Source organism: Grampus griseus (assembly GCF_964374135.1).
Source record: "Grampus griseus genome assembly, chromosome: 11".
NCBI lineage: Eukaryota > Metazoa > Chordata > Mammalia > Artiodactyla > Delphinidae > Grampus > Grampus griseus.
Genome location: NC_139005.1, coordinates 65,915,372 through 65,934,178, shown reverse-complemented (window position 1 = coordinate 65,934,178; position 18,807 = coordinate 65,915,372). Strand labels below are relative to the sequence as shown.

At 35.0% G+C, this 18,807-nt stretch overlaps 1 protein-coding gene across 7 annotated transcripts in view; it reads left to right on the top strand.

Moving 5' to 3' along the window:
* Positions 1-449: 449 nt before the first annotated feature.
* The window catches only part of PPFIA2 (PTPRF interacting protein alpha 2), a gene marked incomplete at both ends in the record, with an annotated part of 468,557 nt that continues 450,199 nt past the window's right edge, over positions 450-18,807 (top strand). For all 7 annotated transcript variants that reach the window (XM_082667019.1, XM_082667016.1, XM_082667015.1 and 4 more), the window contains one exon: positions 450-698. In XM_082667019.1, coding sequence (XP_082523145.1) covers positions 450-698 — 249 coding nt within the window. The remainder of the gene's footprint in view (positions 699-18,807) is intronic.

Sequence of the window (18,807 nt, the reverse complement as noted above, 5' to 3'; positions counted from 1 at the left end):
CTTCCCACCTGTTAAATGCCAAACACTATGCTTGCTGTTAACAACATATAACGAATAAGGGTAAGATGGAGGTATTAGCTATAAGTGATTTGTAAACTTGCAGGGAAAGAAAGGTGATCAATTAATAAGCTTAGTAACATTATAAACTGAATTAGGTGGGGTTAATCATGAAAAAACTTTGAGAAGTAGGTTAAATCAAGCTGCGTTTTGTAGGTAGGAGATATTTAGACTGTCATGAAAAGAGAAAGCATGTTAGATGGAGGAAGTCAGTGAACCATATTTCATTGAGGTCAAAACTTTTAGCATCATTGGAATTGGGGAAGTGGGTAGAGGAGAAATAGACAATTAGGTTGATGAGTTGCAAAGAGTTTGGAGAGTTGAGGGTCAGGTGGGATTACTGGAAATCATTTTTTTACTAAGACTTCCCTCCCTTTTACTTTCTTTAAGCAATGATGTGTGAAGTGATGCCCACAATTAATGAGGACACCCCAATGAGCCAAAGGGGGTCCCAAAGCAGTGGCTCGGACTCAGACTCCCATTTTGAGCAGCTGATGGTGAATATGCTAGATGAAAGGGATCGTCTTCTAGACACCCTTCGGGAAACCCAAGAAAGCCTCTCACTTGCCCAGCAAAGACTGCAGGATGTCATCTATGACAGAGATTCGCTCCAGAGACAGCTCAATTCAGCCCTGCCACAGGTATGCCTCCTGGGAGCTTCTGTCCTTCCTACTGCAACTGAAAATGTGATAAGACTTAAATAAGCTTTGCTTTATTCCCATTCTTAAAATTACTTTTGCCCTTAGTAGATATGATATGCAAATTTTGGTGAGAAAAACTTAAGAATACATAATTAATTCACATGCAACCTTGCCTCAAACAAAATTGTGGTAGTTCGGTGGTGGGGGATTTGAAACATGAGTTCCTATCTGGTCTTTCTCTTGAAAATTTTATCTGTTTTTTTTGGTGGAGGTAGAAAATTACCTGTTGATCAGCTTTTAATTACAAGAATGTGGGAATAGTTTTCTCCTTCTTACTTTTTAAACACTATTATGACATTTGGAAATATGTATTTTACATTTTCAGTTATGTAGTCTGTCTTTGGAAATAATAGTACTTTGGAAGTCTGCTGTCCAATATTTTTTATTTGTCTTTCTTTAATAATGCCTGACACCTGCTTAAAATTCTTGAACTTATTGATGTATTACCCTCTCTTCTGAAAACAACATTTTGACCAGTTTCTTTTTTAAAAAAAATATATTTTGGAAATAGGAGAAAAGGCAAAAGTTCAGCTTTATTCTCACAAACTTAAAATTGTTAGATTTTAACAATTTTATTTTATAAGTAAATATTTATAAAATAATTATTTTATATGTACTATGTAATAACATGTTATATGCATTATGTATATGTAATAATAATATTACTATTATATGTAGTAATATTATAAAAAATAACTTTTTTTTTTGTGGTACGCGGACCTCTCACTGCCGCGGCCTCTCCCATTGTGGAGCACAGGCTCCGGAAGCGCAGGCTCAGCGGCCATGGCTCACGGGCCCAGCCGCTCCGCGGCATGTGTGATCTTCCTGGACTGGGGCACGAACCCATGTCCCCTGCATCGGCAGGCGGACTCTCAACCACTGTGCCACCAGGGAAGCCCCTTGAATTTTAATTATACTGGTGCACAATCTCTTATCTAAACCCCTTGTGTTTTAAAGTTTAGAGTTTCCCCAATTTTTGTATGTGTACAATGTATCCTATGGAACACTCCACTAGCCAGATTCTGGGAAGCACCCTATAATTATACACTTTCATATTTCTGAAGAGAATTCTATGAATATTCCTACTGTGTGGAAAATATAAAGACTATAAATGACCTCATGTTAGTAAGGTCTGGTTTTGCCACCAATCAAGTTTGCAATATACTTACAAATAAATATCAGTTTTCAGAGTATTTGAGTTTTGGAATTATAGATTAGGGATTATGAGCCTGTACATTTAGATGGTTATAGTTCCAATCTCTTTTATAAATACTTTGACACATTTTTTCAATATTTATTTGTATTCTACTATTAGAAATATTTAATACCCCTAGCAATCCACAGGTCCTCAAAGATAGTGATGGTCCTGTCATTTGTTAAAGCAAGTATTTAATAACCTCATCTGTAACTTTAGGGCTATAAGTTTTTTGCAAGTAATAGAGGAATATAAAATTCTTCTTCAATTGGTATCTTTGAATCTTTTAAAATAGTTTGTGAGCAATGTACCTGCACTGTTTGGTGGCATTTCATTTGACATTTACCTGGAAGGAGAAAATGACTCCCATAAATGTGAGTTTTGAGGCAGAAATAAAGTATGTAAAATTGAAAACTACTACTACAATAACATAAAAGTAAAATTTGTTTTAGCAAACATGGGACAGAATTCAAAGCAGAGTCAAACTTTATGACATATCATGTTTTCAACTGCCTATACAATATTTTTTAGCTGTTGATGATTTAGTGCTTTGCTTTAGTCATTTCTCTCCTATAACATTTTTTATGAACACATGCAGCAGTGATTTTAGTAATCCTAACCATGAAAATATTTTGTAGCCATATTGTTTACTTTTTCATTATGTAATGGAGTGTAACTGTGTTTAACAAGGACTGATAATTCCACATCATTCCACATTCTAGGCCTGATGTTTCTAAGCTATACACCGATTTTCTACCTTTCTAATGCACAGATCCATTTAATGTTCCATGGAACCTGAGATTCAACATGTCCAAACTCAGTTATCATCTGCCTCCCACTGGACCAAATCTGCTCTAACTCCTCACCCAGACACCTGAGAGTCCTCATAGCTGATTGCTTTCTTCACCATCTCTGAATTGGGCCATACTGTTTTTTTTCTCTTAAATAATCCTCAGATCTCTCTATTCTTTTCTGTTCTTTGGCACCTGACCCTTAATTTCTTTTTCGCTCTATGTCCTAACATTCCCACTTTTGTAAATGTGTCACATTGTTTGCTTGAATAATAGCACACTGCTTGCTGTGTGCTGACAAACATCATGCTATTCCAGTCTTTTTCCTTCAAGCATATTCCTTTCTGCCCATAAGTTCTTCCTCAATATCTTTGTCTGGTTCATTTCTCATCCTAGCCAAGACTTTGTCTGTTCTAGGAAGTCTTTTCTGAATCCCCAAATACATGTCTTCTGTGTTTCTTACCCTTATCATTTTATCATTACATTATCTGTTTATGTGTCTGTTTCCCACCCTAGACTATAAGCTCCTTGAGAACAGGAGTATATCTCAATCACCTACAACCCTCTGGATCAGCAGAGTACCAGGTCCATAGTGAGGGCTTTTAAAGTAAAACTAAACTAAATGTATATGCATTTTGATGTAGAAAGAGGAAAAAAATTGACATAGGAAGATCTGGTTTGTAATGTGTTTCTATCATACATTATCAGCTTGAGTCAGGACTTCAAACTGACATGCTACAAAAAGTGGTTAATATTAATACATCACCAGGTAGTTTGTGATGATTAAAGAAAGTAATATAAGTAATTGAGGCATTTATTTACAAGGCATTAAATATGTAAATGCTTGCATTTGTTTTATCCAGAATGCTAAAGATGAACTAATTTCTGCATATGTATGTCAATGAGTATTAGAACAATTTGCTAGGAATACTGATAAAATAAACAGTCTTTAACATTTTTGAAAACAGAGCAAATATTTACCAATTACTAATATGTTCACTAAGAATACTTAAAGGAGAGGTAAGGGGAGTGAAACTTCCATTGCAAAAAGTCATTAGATATAAAAGTTTAAAATTTCTTTTCAGCATCTGATTTAGCATATATTAAGGGTCTTCTGTGTATTATTAAATGATTACATATGTTGTAAAGGGGATAGAAAAAAAGGAACATAGTTTGGTTCCCACAGAACTTAGGAAATAGATATAAATGGATCCAAATTAATACAGTACCAGAAGATTATAGAAGTACTGAAAGTATTTGCACCATAATACTGATATGTTATTAACTACAGAAAGTTTCATGTGGAAAGTGATATTAAAGACGTATTTTTAAGAAAAGGTTAGAAAGGGCTAGAGGGTATTTCGCGTCAGGCAGTACAGTTGTGCATAGAGGACCCTGCTTAAGGACATGTGGGGGATTAAAAGTCAGCCTGTGGTGGCTTCCCTGGTGGCGCAGTGGTTGAGAGTCCGCCTGCCGATGTAGGGGACACGGGTTCATGCCCCGGTCCGGGAGGATCCTACATGCCGCGGAGCGGCTGGGCCCATGAGCCATGGCCGCTGAGCCTGCGCATCCGGAGCCTGTGCTCCGCAACAGGAGAGGCCACAGCAGTGAGAGGCCCGCGTACCGCAAAAAAAAAAAAAAAAAAAAAATTCAGCCTGTGTTCTGCTTTCCAGGCTACGCTTGGTGTTCCTAATTTGCGTAAAGGAGACAGTTGATCTAGCAGTATACCTAGTTAAAAAGAGAAGAGTAAATAGGAATTAAATAAGGAGAGTAACTAACAGATTGTTTGTTGAAGGGCTGTAGGGTAGGAATGAGGTTTTGTATAGTGACAGTGGAGGATTGCAGCCTATTCATATGTGTGGTGGAAGCTAAGGACAGACATTTGTATACTTGGTAAGCAGTAGAAGTTTGAGTGAACTAGTGACATGATAAGGCAATAATGAAGGAATAATGTTCTGCCATTTTGATTTAGGATAGGTTATATAATACTCATGTATCAGTTATCTATGGCTAAAATAATGCTATGTAACAAACGACACAAAACCTCATTGTCATGCAAAATATTGGGTTTATGGAATTCAGCTGACCTTGACTTGGACTGATCTTGGCTGGGCTCACTATGCCACTGGTTGGCTGAAAGTTGGCTCAGTCAACTGTATGTTAACTGGCTTTCTGATCTAGGATGGCCTTAGCTGCACCAACAGGGGCCCCTCAACTCTATTCATGTGTCTAATCCTTCAATAGGCTAGTCTTTGCATGTTTTCATAGTGATGGCAAAGGAGTAAGAGCAAAGCAGAAACAAGCAAGTACTTTTAAGCTTCTGCTTGGGTCTTTTTTTCTTTTTTTTTGTAATACCCCTTGACCAAGCCCAGAGACAGAGTGCGAAGCAATGCAGCATCACGTGGAAAAATTACAAAGACAGATGAAACACAGTTAACATCATTTTGGTCATTATTTATGTTAGGAGAGCTTATTGTGATAATGTAATAGTTCTGGTGAGGTGTGGGAATTTGAAATAGGATTGTGAACCTTGAAATTAAGAAAGACATGTTAATGTAAAGAATGTTGAGGGGAAAGAATGGACATAGCCAGATAATGAACTAAATGGCCATGACTTTGGACTTGAGTTAGAAGATCTGAATTTGAATTGGAGTTCTTCCACTTATTAGCTGAGATACCACTGGTAAGTAACTTGACTTCTCTGAAACTCTGTTTCCTTAATTAGAAGGAGGGGATGATATCTACCCTAGGAGTAGTTAAAAGGAGGTGTGTGTATGTGCTTCAGAAACCCTAAACATTATAAAATGTCACCTGGTATTTTTCATAAACTGGGATGTGCCAGTATATATTCTGATGAGGAATTAAGTTAAAAGAGGCTACTTGTGGAGAAGAGGGATACATTTATATTTTAACATCTTAAAATACCAAATATTTAAGTGAAACTTACAGAGAGTTACAGAAGTCACTTTTATTCTAGAGGCGCTCTACCTAGGTATCTTTTGGGCTTGCTACTTACTAGCTTAATAACCTTGGTCAAAGTACTTAGTTCAAATAACGATAGAACCTGCCTCATAGGATCATTATGAGAAATAAATGAGCTGGAACATGGCAAATGATCAATTCAGTGCCTCACAGATAGTACATGCTCAATAAATGTTACATGCAGCTATTGATGCTGTTATTATTACCATAGATAATATCATCATTATCCTTAGCCAAACTTAACTGCGAAGTTTTACTGGGTAATAATGAACACTAGCACAAGTTGAAAGCACTAAAAATCCTTACTCTCCACAATCTTTATCAAATTTTGTAAGTTCTTTGATTGATCATTCTTTAAGGAAAAAAAAAAATCCTAACTACACTCTCTTAAATGGTTTTCCCCAATTCTTCACTTCCTCACTTCCTGTTGTGCTAAGAAGATGACATCTGGATTGAGCTCCTTCCTTTTCAATGAAACCTAATGCCACCACCACATACACAAGAGTTATATCCCTCGCTCCTGTCAAAAAGAAAGATGCTGCATATTTTGCTACCTCTGATTATAGTTATTCTATTCTTAATGTGTTTCTCTTTTTTCCAGTTAGGTATTTTTCCCCTGGCCAAATGAAATGGTATTTATCTGCAGCCTTTATTTCCTGTTATTTATAACCCTTTATTTGTCTTTCTTTATATCTCTTTTTTTTGGTGTGGTCATGTCGTGCAGCATGCAGGATCTTAGTTCCCTCACCAGGGATCGAACCCATGCCTCCTGCAGTGGAAGTGTGGAGTCCTAACCACTGGACTGCCAGAGAAGTCCCTCTCTTTTCTTTTTTAACCCTTATAATCAGGCTTCTCTCATCACCATTCTCCTAAAACTACACTCCTGTATGCCACCAATGGGTACACATTTTGCAAATCTAGTGATCCTCTTTCATTCTTCATGTTCCTTGGCATCTTTGTGCCAAGTTATTCTATTAATTATTTCATCTTGAAATTCCCATGTCCTTAATTCTTCATAACCATTCCCCTCATAGGCTACAAGGTATGTTGTTCTTCAGTACTCACTCTTTTCCCACATACCCCCATACACTTATTTATACCCATACTCGTCTTTATTTACCTATATTCTCCAATCTTAAGCATTGCCTTTCTTGTTTAAGAGCAATACTTCCCTCCAAATCCTTGATCCCCTCCTTTTCATCTCCTCCTTTGATTTTTTTTGTCTCCACCATCTTCAATTTCTCCCTCTCCCTCTCAGCTGGCTTTTTGGTAACATATTCAAATCTGTTCCTTAAAAGTAAATGATAGCAAGTACACCACCAATAAAAGAGTTCCTTAACACTGTGTCTCCACTTAGCTACCAATCTCTTTTATTTTCCTTTATTTCCCAACTTGTCTGTTTTCACTGTCTCAATATCTTCATCTTCTATTCACTTTTTGAGCAACTGCAGTTGGGCTTTTCCTCTAATACCTTGCTAAAAATTATACTACCGGTAACCAATTGATGAATGCAATAGGTTTGTTTTATTAAAATTCACTGCAAAATTTGACACTGTGATTAACTCCCTTCTCAAAAATTACCTCCCCAAACAAAAAAAAAACCCAAAAAACTATTTTACCCTCTTAACTTTTATGACACCACATTGTCTTCATTCTTAAGTCTTTTTGACTTTTTTCTCATAATTTTTTTCTGTGAGCAATTCCTCATCTGCCACTTTTTAAATGTTAAATAATAAATAGAAGATGAATGATAGTAATAGCTAACATTTCTGAACACTCTGCCTATACCAGGCAATGTTTTTATTTAAGCATCCAGATATTAAAATGAAGTCTTTCTGTTTGAGGGGAGGCTAAATAAGTGAGGTACAAGACTTTATTTGCAGGATGTGCTAACATATAATCCAACTAATAAATCCAGTATTAGGTAAAACTCTATTTTAAGACTCTACAAAGGTTGATAAAGCTAAAAGAGAGACAGAACTGTTTTGCATAGCTGTTGGTCTGCTGTGCATAATCTCCTACTCCATGTATGAGGCATGGGGTGATTCCTATTCAACTTAGCCAAGTGAGAAGGGCTTCAGGGGAAACATTCTGAGCTTGATGTGTTTCCTCCAGAAGCTGAAGGATATAGAGGCTGAAGTCTAAAAGTCACAGCCATAGCTGGAGATGCCCCTGCCTCTACAGCAGATTGAAGAGTCATTTCTCAGATAAACTGCAACTCCTCCAATATCAACACAAAGGTTAATTTTTTGAAGAGCAAATGGTTCCCTCAAAAGGGGATATTACTTAGGGTTATCTTTGTGTAAACCCACAGACTTAGTAGACTGTTAGAAGCCCAGGTTTCTAAATGGTGAACAATGAGTAACAAATTGGGAGACTGATTTCAGAGAAGAGACTGAGAGCAAGTCAAGTAAAACCGGGGAAGAACCTACAGAGGGGTTCTTTGAGAAAGCCACGAACACGCCCCAGAAGAAGGCTCATTGATTGTGTATTTGCCATTCAGAAAGCCCTGATCATAGATGACAACTAGGTCAGCCCATACCACTGTGATCTGTCTCCCCAATTTCTCCTTCCCTGGCCCTGATTCTTAGAAGGGTCAGAAACTGTTGCTATGGGTGGGGGATGTCAGAGTAAAGAGAGACCGCCATGCCCTCATCCTCTAATTCAGACCTAGTTCAGGCTCGTTTCAAGCTTTGAAGTATGTGTGAGGGGTGGGGGATAGCACATCTTTAGGTTGGATAGGAGCTCAGAACTAGTATATTATGCAGCCCTGTATTGAACCAGAACTATGAAATTGTTAGACTGCATAATTTCATAACAAAAGGACAGATGGTTTATTTTCTAAACATGAGCAGAAAAGCTAAGACATCTGGCTGAAATTTCATTTGGGGTTAATTTCTTCACCTGAGGGAATCAGAGGAGATGTAATAATATTCATTTCTGAAACCAGCTCTTTCATTAAACTGGTTAGATGTATTATCTCAGTTAATCCTCAAAACATTCCAATTGTGGTGGTTATTATTATTCTCATTTTAGAGATGATAAAAACTGAAACTTACTAGGTTAAGTAACCTATTCAAACAGGATTCCATTCATGGCTTACTTTTGTTTTATTCTAAGCCATCTTCTTTACTTCATTATGTTCATCTAGATTTAAAGAAGTATTAAACTTCTGTAGAAACCTTTAAGAGACATGGGCCACTGAAAGCACTTATCAGGACTACTCCTAAGTTCTAATAAGGAAAATTTTATTAAAATAAAATTATCATTAATGAAATGTGAAATGATTATTAGAGTTGGTATAATTATACTGAATATAATTATTCAAGGATCCCAATCCTCATATTTATGATACCATGAATTTGCCTTTTTATGTGCCTTTTTTTAAGTTAATAAGCAAGACAGTATAGGCTTCAGGGAAGAGTATTTAACTAGAAATTACAATACCTGGATTTCAGTTTCAATTTTGCCAAACTCTGTGACAACAGAAAATGATTGAACTTCTCAGGCTTCTGTTTACTTACATATAAAAGATGGAATTCTAGTACTGCTTAATATGTTGTATACTTTTGCCAATTTCAAATGATTATAAAGGGTATGCACCTTAGCTTTATTAATTTATTCATAGTCATTTAATACACAATTATTATTTATTCAACAAATATTTTAGGGCCTGCTCTGTGTCAGGTTCTGTGTTTACAGTATACATATATATATTTTTTATTTTAAGACCTTGGCCAATTATGGTTTCTAGGAATATGCTGTGGTAATAAGAATACAATGCCTATAATCCACTGAATATTACATTTATTTGTAAATTCTCTGAAACTATTGTTTCTAGTTATTTTATTGCCTTTTATTCTCTACTGTGATGAACGGTCCATGTTCCTAGAATAGGCCAGTTCCCTCTTTTGTGTTCTAGATCTCCTCCACCCTTGCTATTCTAGGACAAAACGTTTTCCCTCTTTTTCCTACATCATCAATGTTTCCATCTGTAATGGATTATAACAAATAATATTAAATATGCTTATATTTCTCCCATTTAAAAAATCTATTAACAACCATGCTCTACCAAGCTACCACCCCATTTATCTTTCCCTTTACAGAGAAAGTTAAAAATTTCTTTTCCTATACTTGTTCTAATTTCTCTCCTCTCACTTCTCTTGAATCTATGCCACTCAGGCATTCACCGCATCAACTTCATCTAAAATGCTCTTGCAAACATTATCTATAGCTTCCATATTGGTAAATGCAGTGATCAATTCTCAGTCTCCATTCCTGTTTATCATTAGACACTTTTCTTGTACTTTCTTCGTTTGGCTCTAGGACAGCTCACTTGCCTGGTTGTTCTCCTACCTCACTGGTCATTCCTCAGTCTTTATTGTTAGTTACTTCTCATACTCCTGACTCATTAATACTTGATTACTCCAGGTCTCAATACCTGTACCTTTTCTCTTTCTATCTCTATTGACACCACTGATGATCCCTTCCATCTCCTGGTTTTAAATACCATCTAAATGTTGGTGACTCCGGAATTTACGTTTTTAATCCAGACATTTCCTCTGACCTTCAGACTCATGCTGTCAAATGCAGAAATTTAACATGTCCAAAACTGCGTTCATGATCTTCATTTAGTCTTCTGCATCTCAGTTAATAGCAATGTCAATCTTATGTGGGCTTAAGCCAAAACCTTGGTGTCTTATTTCTTTCACATTCTGTATTCAGTTTAGCAGTTAAGCCTCTCAGTTCTATCTTCAAAGTATGTGTAGACTTGAACCACTATAATCACCTCTACAACTACATCTTAAGAGTCACCATCTTTTCCAAGAGATTAGGATTTTGCTAACTAGTCTCCTTGCTTGTATCCACGTACCTTATCAGTTTACTGCAAAAACAACAGCAAGAGAGATCCTGATTCTGATAAAAGGTAGGTCAGATTTTGTTTCACATCTGCTCAATTCTCTGAAATGCTTTTCCATCTCAGTGTAAAATCCCAGGTCTTTAAACTGGTTCAAAGGTCTAACATCTCTGCCTCCTCCTCTTTATCCGTCTGATATCATCTCCTGCTATTGTCTAGCTCACTTACTCTACTCCTACCATCCTGATGTTCTTGTTTTTTCAACAAGTCAGGCATTCAACTGCCTTAGGGACTTTGCCCTGGCTCTTCCCTAGGCCTGGGAAAGCTGCCTCCCCATAAAACCATGTGACTTGCTCCCTCAACTCATTCTGGGCTTTACTCAGATATCACCTTCTCAGTGAGGCCATGACTGATCACTCATTTAAAATTATAATAGCCCCCTCCTTAATACTCCCAGTCCTTCTTCTCTGCTTTTACTCCATAGCACTTATAACCATCCAACACAGTGCATATTTTATTTCTTTGTCTTGTTTATTATCTCCTTCTCCCTCACTAGATTCTATTCCGTGAAGCCAGGGGATTCTTTTTTACCGGTTCACAGCTGTGTTTTCTGCCTACAACAGTATCTGGCATTTAGTTGTTGTTCAAAAAAACCAAATAATAAAATGAAAGCAAAAAGTATTCCTTTGCTTTTTGAACACATTCTCTATATTTTGTACTTATATGGCAAGTCATATAGTCATAAACATGTTAGCATATATTAAATATCTTGATAAAACAAAGAACAAATACAATTTATAAAGCCTTATGGCTAAAGTGTTTATAATGTTAAAGTCATAGTATATATGAGTCTGGTGTTAATATTACACCTCAAAGCCCCTTCCAGAATGAAGTGAGTTTTATATCAAGAGGTGGTGGCATTTTGAATATTTTACAAATCAGAGCATGGGAGCTCAGAATGTAAATGACTTGCTTTGAAGGTATGAATAAGGATATTACTCCAAGTTCTTTTGACTTCAAACTTCATTTCTTTTCACATTTTTCATGCTCTTTTACTAAGGAGTTTACTTCCTAAATTAAGCCAGCTTTCATAAAAGAAATAGTATAAATAGTTTTGTGATGTTACAAAACTACTACCACTGTTTGACATCTATATCTGACTTTCATTTCATGGAAAAACAAAGATAAAAGTAGAATGTTTGGGTTAGTTTTTATCTTTGAAGCAGTTTATTTATTTATTGTTTTGCTTGCTCTCATTCTCATTCTCTAAAAATAAATATTAAGAGAAAAAAGCCATTAGTATTCTCAAGATGAATTTCTAACCTGAGTTTTCCAATAAATTTTATAGTCTACTTTGGTATACTTAATATTAGCATGCATACGATTCGTTTGTTTTTTGTTAATCTTTGAAGAGAAAATCTAGATTCAGTAACAAAGGTGTTGAAATTCACACTATTTACTTTTTACTGGATATTTCTCTTCAGAGCCTTATGGCTCAAAGCTAGGTAGCAGCCATAAAAATGCTGTAGTTTGGGAAAAGAGAGAGAGTTCAGAACTACAGTTGTGGAATTCTTTTAAAACATGACTATCACACACTAGCTAATTATATCATACATCTTTGTATTGACCTCTGCAATTTAATTAGTTTACAAAATAGTAGCTCTGTGTTAGCTTATGCTGCATGGCCCTTAGTAAGCCCTTAAAATTTCTTGTCTGATTACTTAACAGTCTTAAAGATTATGTGATTTAATCTTATTGAAGACTAGCAGGCCAAAGGTACATAGGACTTGAATTTTAAATTATACTTTGTATTCTAATCCAAGTTTTATTTGTGGTTCTAGTGATTTTTTTACATAAAAGTCTACTAATTTCCCCCAAACATGACAGAATTTATTGAGTGAGATTCTGAATAATAGGTAATTTCTTTCTTGATCCTTGAATTATGACACATTTCTCCCAAAATGAAATTTTTAAACTCTTTTTTGCCTCCCATAAAGTGAGATCCCTTATCCTGGAACTTGGAATGGGTGCTATGGGAACAAAGTAAATCTCATCTCTCTTGGCTCTTATCCCCTCCTCCCACCCCTCCCAGGAGGTGTTCAAGAGATCAGATCTCAGGTCCCTTTCAAAGGCAGGTATAAGAATTAACAGTTATTCCTCAAGTACCTTGGCAGAAGAAAATTTCCGCTTTGAAATGTTTCTTTGACTGCAAGCCCATGTTAATTTTGATGTTAGAGGAAATTGCTGAAGAATGGGAATGATTAGAATTTGACATCACAATGTTCTACAGTAAACTAATTTTTCTGGTTATTTTTACCTATGATTCTTTTTATGCCCACTTTTACGGTAAGCTGCTTTAAGATATATATTTTGGCTCAAATTTTTTTCTATTCCTGTTAAGAGTTTAGAAAATTCACTCATGTTTTGATGACTTATAGATTTTTAATTGACTAAGTTAAAAAAATACTGGTTATTAATTTGAAAGTTTTTCATGATGAAGTTCTCACCTAATGATCAATTAATTCCAAATAATGGCCATATTATTTTATCATTGTTAATTTTATATACGGGAAATATTATTTAACAATTCTTATTTAAAATGTCATCTAAAGATTTTATTGCCTGATATACTCTGTCATCAGAATGTGGTCCTATGAACTATATTCAGTCTGTACAAAATATTCCATGGCAGTTTACACTGCTAGAGACAGAAGAAACTTATCTACTAGCATCTTTTTCATAGAAAAGATGTGATTTCTAAAATCACATTTTTTTAAGTAACATTGCTAAGTAAATGTAACTTTTCTTTTAAAAAGGTAATTTCATTTTACAATTCCAAGTCTAAAGTTCTATGTTGGTATAAATCACAAGTTTTAATGACTCCCACTATGATTATAGAGTTCCTATTTCTCTTTACAATTCTATTAATTTTTGCATATGTTTTGAGGCTTTTATTAGTTGCATTCAGCTGAATCATTGTTAACTTCATGGCCAATTTAACCTTATGTCATCATGAAGTGTCCTAGACAGGCATTTTCTCATAAATTCTATTGTGTCTGATTTTAATAGTATTATAGCAGATTTCTTTTTTGTTAGTGTTTGCACTGTGCATCTTTTTCTATCCTTTTACTTTCAATGTGTCTGTCTGTACATGTATCACAAATAGCAAATAGTTTCTGGATTTTATTTTTATGCAGTCTGTCAATCTTTCTTTTTAAATTATTTGGTCTCTATATTTACTGTGATTACCTGTATATTTGTACTTAATCTACTATCTTACTAAGGGCTTTTTATTTTCTCTATATGTTTTGCATTTCTGTTATTAACATTTCATGTCTCCTTTTGAATTGATTAACTATGTATTTTTTATCATTCAATTTCCTCCCTCTATTACTCTGGCACTTTTACACTCTTGCTTTTCTTCTAATAGTTAATGTATAAATTACAACATCCATTTTCAGTGTACCAAAGTGTAATGTTTTGTTTTGTTTGTTTTTAATGAATTTTTATTGGAGTATGGTTGCTTTACAATGTTGTGTTAGTCTCCACTGCACAACAAAATGAATCAGCCATAAACATACAGATATCCCCTCCCTTTTGGACTTCCCTCCCATTTCCAAAGTGTAATGTTAATGTGTACTTTTCCTGCCTTATATTTCCATGTGTATGATGTGAAGATATTATTTTGTAGCTGTCTAGAGGCAATATTTCCCTTAGATTATTTATACATTTACCATTTGTGTTACTAATCACTCTTTCTGGATCTCAGATCTTACATCTGAGGTCATTTTTATTCTACCTGAAAAGCAGCCTTCGATATTTTCTTTAGTGTAGATCTAAAGATAAGTAATTTCTCAGCTTAGGACTTTCTGAAGATGCCTTTATTTCACCTTTATTCTTCAAGGATGTTTTTGCTAGATATAGAATTTTAGGTTAGTGGTATTTTCTTTTGGCACTTTTAACATATCATTTTATTTTCAACTTCATTGTTGCTATTGAAAAGGCAGTAGCCAATTTAATTGTTGCCTCCTTGAGAATAAATTGTACTTTTTTTTGTTTTTCCTTTTGGCTGCTTTAAAGAATGTTTCTTTTTTTTAAGAAGTTTTACTATGATGATCTTACAATAAAATGTATTTATTTTTTCCTGTTTTGTGTTCATAGGTATTACTGACACTGTAACTTAATGCCTTTTATTATTTTGGGAAAATTCTTATTCATTTTTAGAAATCATTGCTACCGTCAAATTCTGTTTTTCCTTTAATTCTTGAATTCTACTTCCTGTATGCTTATTCTCATTTTGTATTCTATGCCTCATATACCCTTTCTTTATTTTCTATCCCTTTGTCTCTTTATGATTTATCAGGAATCTTATTTGTACCTTATTTATTTATTTATTTGATCTTATTGTATTAGATCATAAGTAAACCAATTTTTTTTAATGTGTAATATTTGTAGTTTTTCTTATCAGCAAAGCTCATTCAACTTGCAGATGCCATTATTAGAAGCAGAAGGCTATAAGCTTTAATGAGCTCAATAATGTACTTAATTGAAAAGACAGCTTAAAGCAATTTTCTTAAAATAAACATGCCCAGTACTGTGAAAAATAGTAATCAATTATCTTTCTTAATTCATTTTCTGATGTATTCCTAGTTTTGTTACATATTCCTGCTGGATTCTGGTTGTCAGTAACTATTGCAACAGTGTTGAAAAATCATCTCTTTTCCTCCGGCATTTCCTCCTTCTAATACGTCCTCCACACAGCTGCAAAATTATCTATTTAAAATTCTAATATGAGTATGCTACTCCCTTTCTTAAAATGCTTCCATGTCCACAAAAAGAAAACAAAAAACAAACAAAAAACCTCCAAAACTACTAGAACCAATAAACTAGTTCAGCAAGGTCACAGAATAAAAGATGAATATGCAAACATTGACTGTTTCTATCTAGTATCAAAAAGTAAAAAAATAAATTAAGAAAACAGTTCCATCCACTCAAATTATTCTCAAAATAATTGAGAATAAATTTAACAAAATACATAACTTTATATGTACTGAAACTGAATACTGAAAACACACACTGAAAATTATAAAATATTGCTAATAAAAATTAAAGAGATCTAAACAGGGAGAGACATTCTATGTTCATGTTTTGGAAGACTCAAAATTAATACAACACATATGCACACATTGATCTATATACTGAGAACAATTCCTATCAAAAATGTCAGTAGCCTATTTTGCAGGAAGGGAGAAGGTGATTCTAAATTTTATACGAAAAGGCAAAGAACACTGAATAGCCCAAACAATCTTGAAACATAATAACAAATTGAAGGACTTACACTTACTGATTTCACAACTTAGTCTAAAAGTGCTGTAATCAAGATAGCTTGGGCTTCCCTGGTGGCGCAGTGGTGGAGAGTCCGCCTGCCGATGCAGGGAACACGGGTTCGTGCTCCGGTCCGGGAGGATCCCACATGCCGTGGAGCGGCTGGGCCCGTGAACCACGGCTGCTAAGCCTGTGCGTCCAGAGCCTGTGCTCCGCAACGGGAGAGGCCACAACAGTGAGAGGCCCGCGTACCACAAAAAAGATAGCTTAAGGATAAACATATCCTTAAAATAGATTAAGCACAGACATAAGGATAGAACAATGGAAGACAAGAGAAAGTACCAAACAAAACTCTTAGATTTATGGTCAATTGATTTTTAACAAATATACCAAGACAGTTTAATGTGGAAAATATAGACTTTTCAACAAAAAATGCTGGGATAATTGGATATTCACATAAAAATATTAATTTAGATTCTTACCCCATACCATACACAAAACTTAACTCAAAATGGCCCAGAGACCTAAATGTTAGAGCAAAACAGTATGCATTTTAGAAGAAGAAAAATTGGAGAGAATCTTTGAGACCTTGGATTAGGCAAAGATACATGGCACTATAAACATAATCCATTAAAACTGATATATTGGACTTCATCAAAATTTTAAAATGGATACTTTATAAGCCACCATAAAGAAAAATAAAAAGACAAAGACAACTAGAAGAAAACATTCCCAAATTATTTATCTGATAAAGGACTTGTACTCAGGATATAATAGGAACTCTCACAATTCAATAATAAGATAATTAAAATATTCCTAAACAGAAAGTGATGTCAACAACATAGTCTAATAATAGTCCCTCACTCAAACTGCCCCCTCAACAACAACAATTTGGCATTCCATTCATGGATTAAAGTGCCTTTGTGGAAGCTGTGGGATTCAGCACTATATGCCAAGAGATCTGGGAGGAGTCTCACCCACTATGTATTGAGTAATAGACATATAGACCCTGGTCCCAGCTGTGGACCCTGCAGTGGCCTGTGAACTGTCTCCAGCCCCTCTTGGCTGGGGTCCAGAAGACACTGGAGAACAATGTCTTAGACAATCACCAATAATCAAGAGAGCCTTTATGGAAGTCCAGGTTTCCAGTGGACAAGTTGCAGCACCAACAAAATTGGTACACTCACTATGGAAAAGAGTATGGAGGTTCCTCTAAAAAGTAAAAACAGAATTATCATATAATCCAGCAATCCACTCCTGGATATATATCCAAAGGAAATGAAATCAGGACCTCAAAAAGAGATATCTGCATTCCCATGTTCATTGCAGCATTACTCACAATAGCCAAGATATGGAAACAACCTAAGTGTCTGTTAGCAAATGAATGGATAAAGAAAATGTGATATATACATGAAGGAATACTGTTCAGTCATGAGAAAGAAGGAAATCCTGCCATTTGCAACAACATGGATGGACCTTGAGGGCATTATGCTAAGTGAAATGAGTCAGATAAAGACAAATACTGTGTGATATCACTTATATGTGGAATCTAAAAAAGCCGAAATCATAGAAACAGATTGTAGAATGGTGGTTGCCAGGGACTGGGAGCAGGAGTGGAGACGTAGTATGTGGAGGGAGAATAAGGAAATGTTGGTCAAAGGATACAAACTTCAAGTTATAAGATGAATACTTTCTGGGGATCTAACGTACAGCATTGTGACCGTAGTTAATAATACTGTATTACATACCTGAAAATTGCTGAGAGAGTAGAACTTAAATGCTCTCAGCACAAGGAAGAAACAGTAATTACTTGATGTGATGGAGGTGTTAACTAATCCTGCTGTGGTAATCATTTTATGATGTTTAAATGTAATCAATCATATTGTGGACGTTAAACCTACACAATGTTATATGTTAATTATATCTCAATAAAGCTGGAAAAAAATAAGATATCGGAACATTAAAAAAGTGGGCAAACAACTTGAATAGACGTTTCACTAATGATGATAAGTGGATATCAATAAACACATGTAAATATACTCAACACCTTTAGTCATTAGGAATTCCAAACTGAAACCAAAATGAGATTGCAGTTCACATCCGAGAATGTTATAATCAAAAAGACAGCCAATATCAAGTGCTAATGATGTTGTAGAGAACCTAGAACTTCCATAAATTGCTGATTGGCATCTAATATAGTACAGCCACTATCAAAAACTCCTAAAAAAGTTAAACATAAATTCCATTCTTAGAAATCTACAGAGAAATGAAAACATATGTCCACATATAGTCTGTTTACAAATGTTCATAACAGAATTATTCATAATAGCCAAAAATGGAGGTGGAAAAAACATCCCTCAATTGGCAAATGGACAAAATACTGTATATCCATATAATGAAATGCTATTCAGCAATACCAATAGCAAACTACTGATACTACAGCATAAGTGAAACTAAAAAGCATTATGCTAAGGGGAAGAAGCCAATCACAGAAGATCACATAAAGTATGATTCCGTGTATATGAAATATCTAGAAAAGGCAAAGCTATAGAGATGGAGAGTAGACTAATAGTTTCCTAGGGATAGAGGTGGGAAAATGAAGTAACTGCAAGTGAGCACTAGGGATCTTGGGGTAATGGGAATATTCTAAAATTGTATTGTGGTGATGATTATATAACTCTATCCATTAAAATCATGGCATTGCACACTTAAAGCAGATGAATTTTGTGGTATTTAAATTATTTCTCAATGAAGGTGTTAGAAAAATATTTTTTTCATGGCTCCTAGTCCTCTAGAACAGTTTTCAAAAACTTCACAGAAAATAAGAAATCACAGTGCTTGTTGACAATGACATCATCTTCTCTGGATACTTCCATTTCATATTTTTAATAATCACCT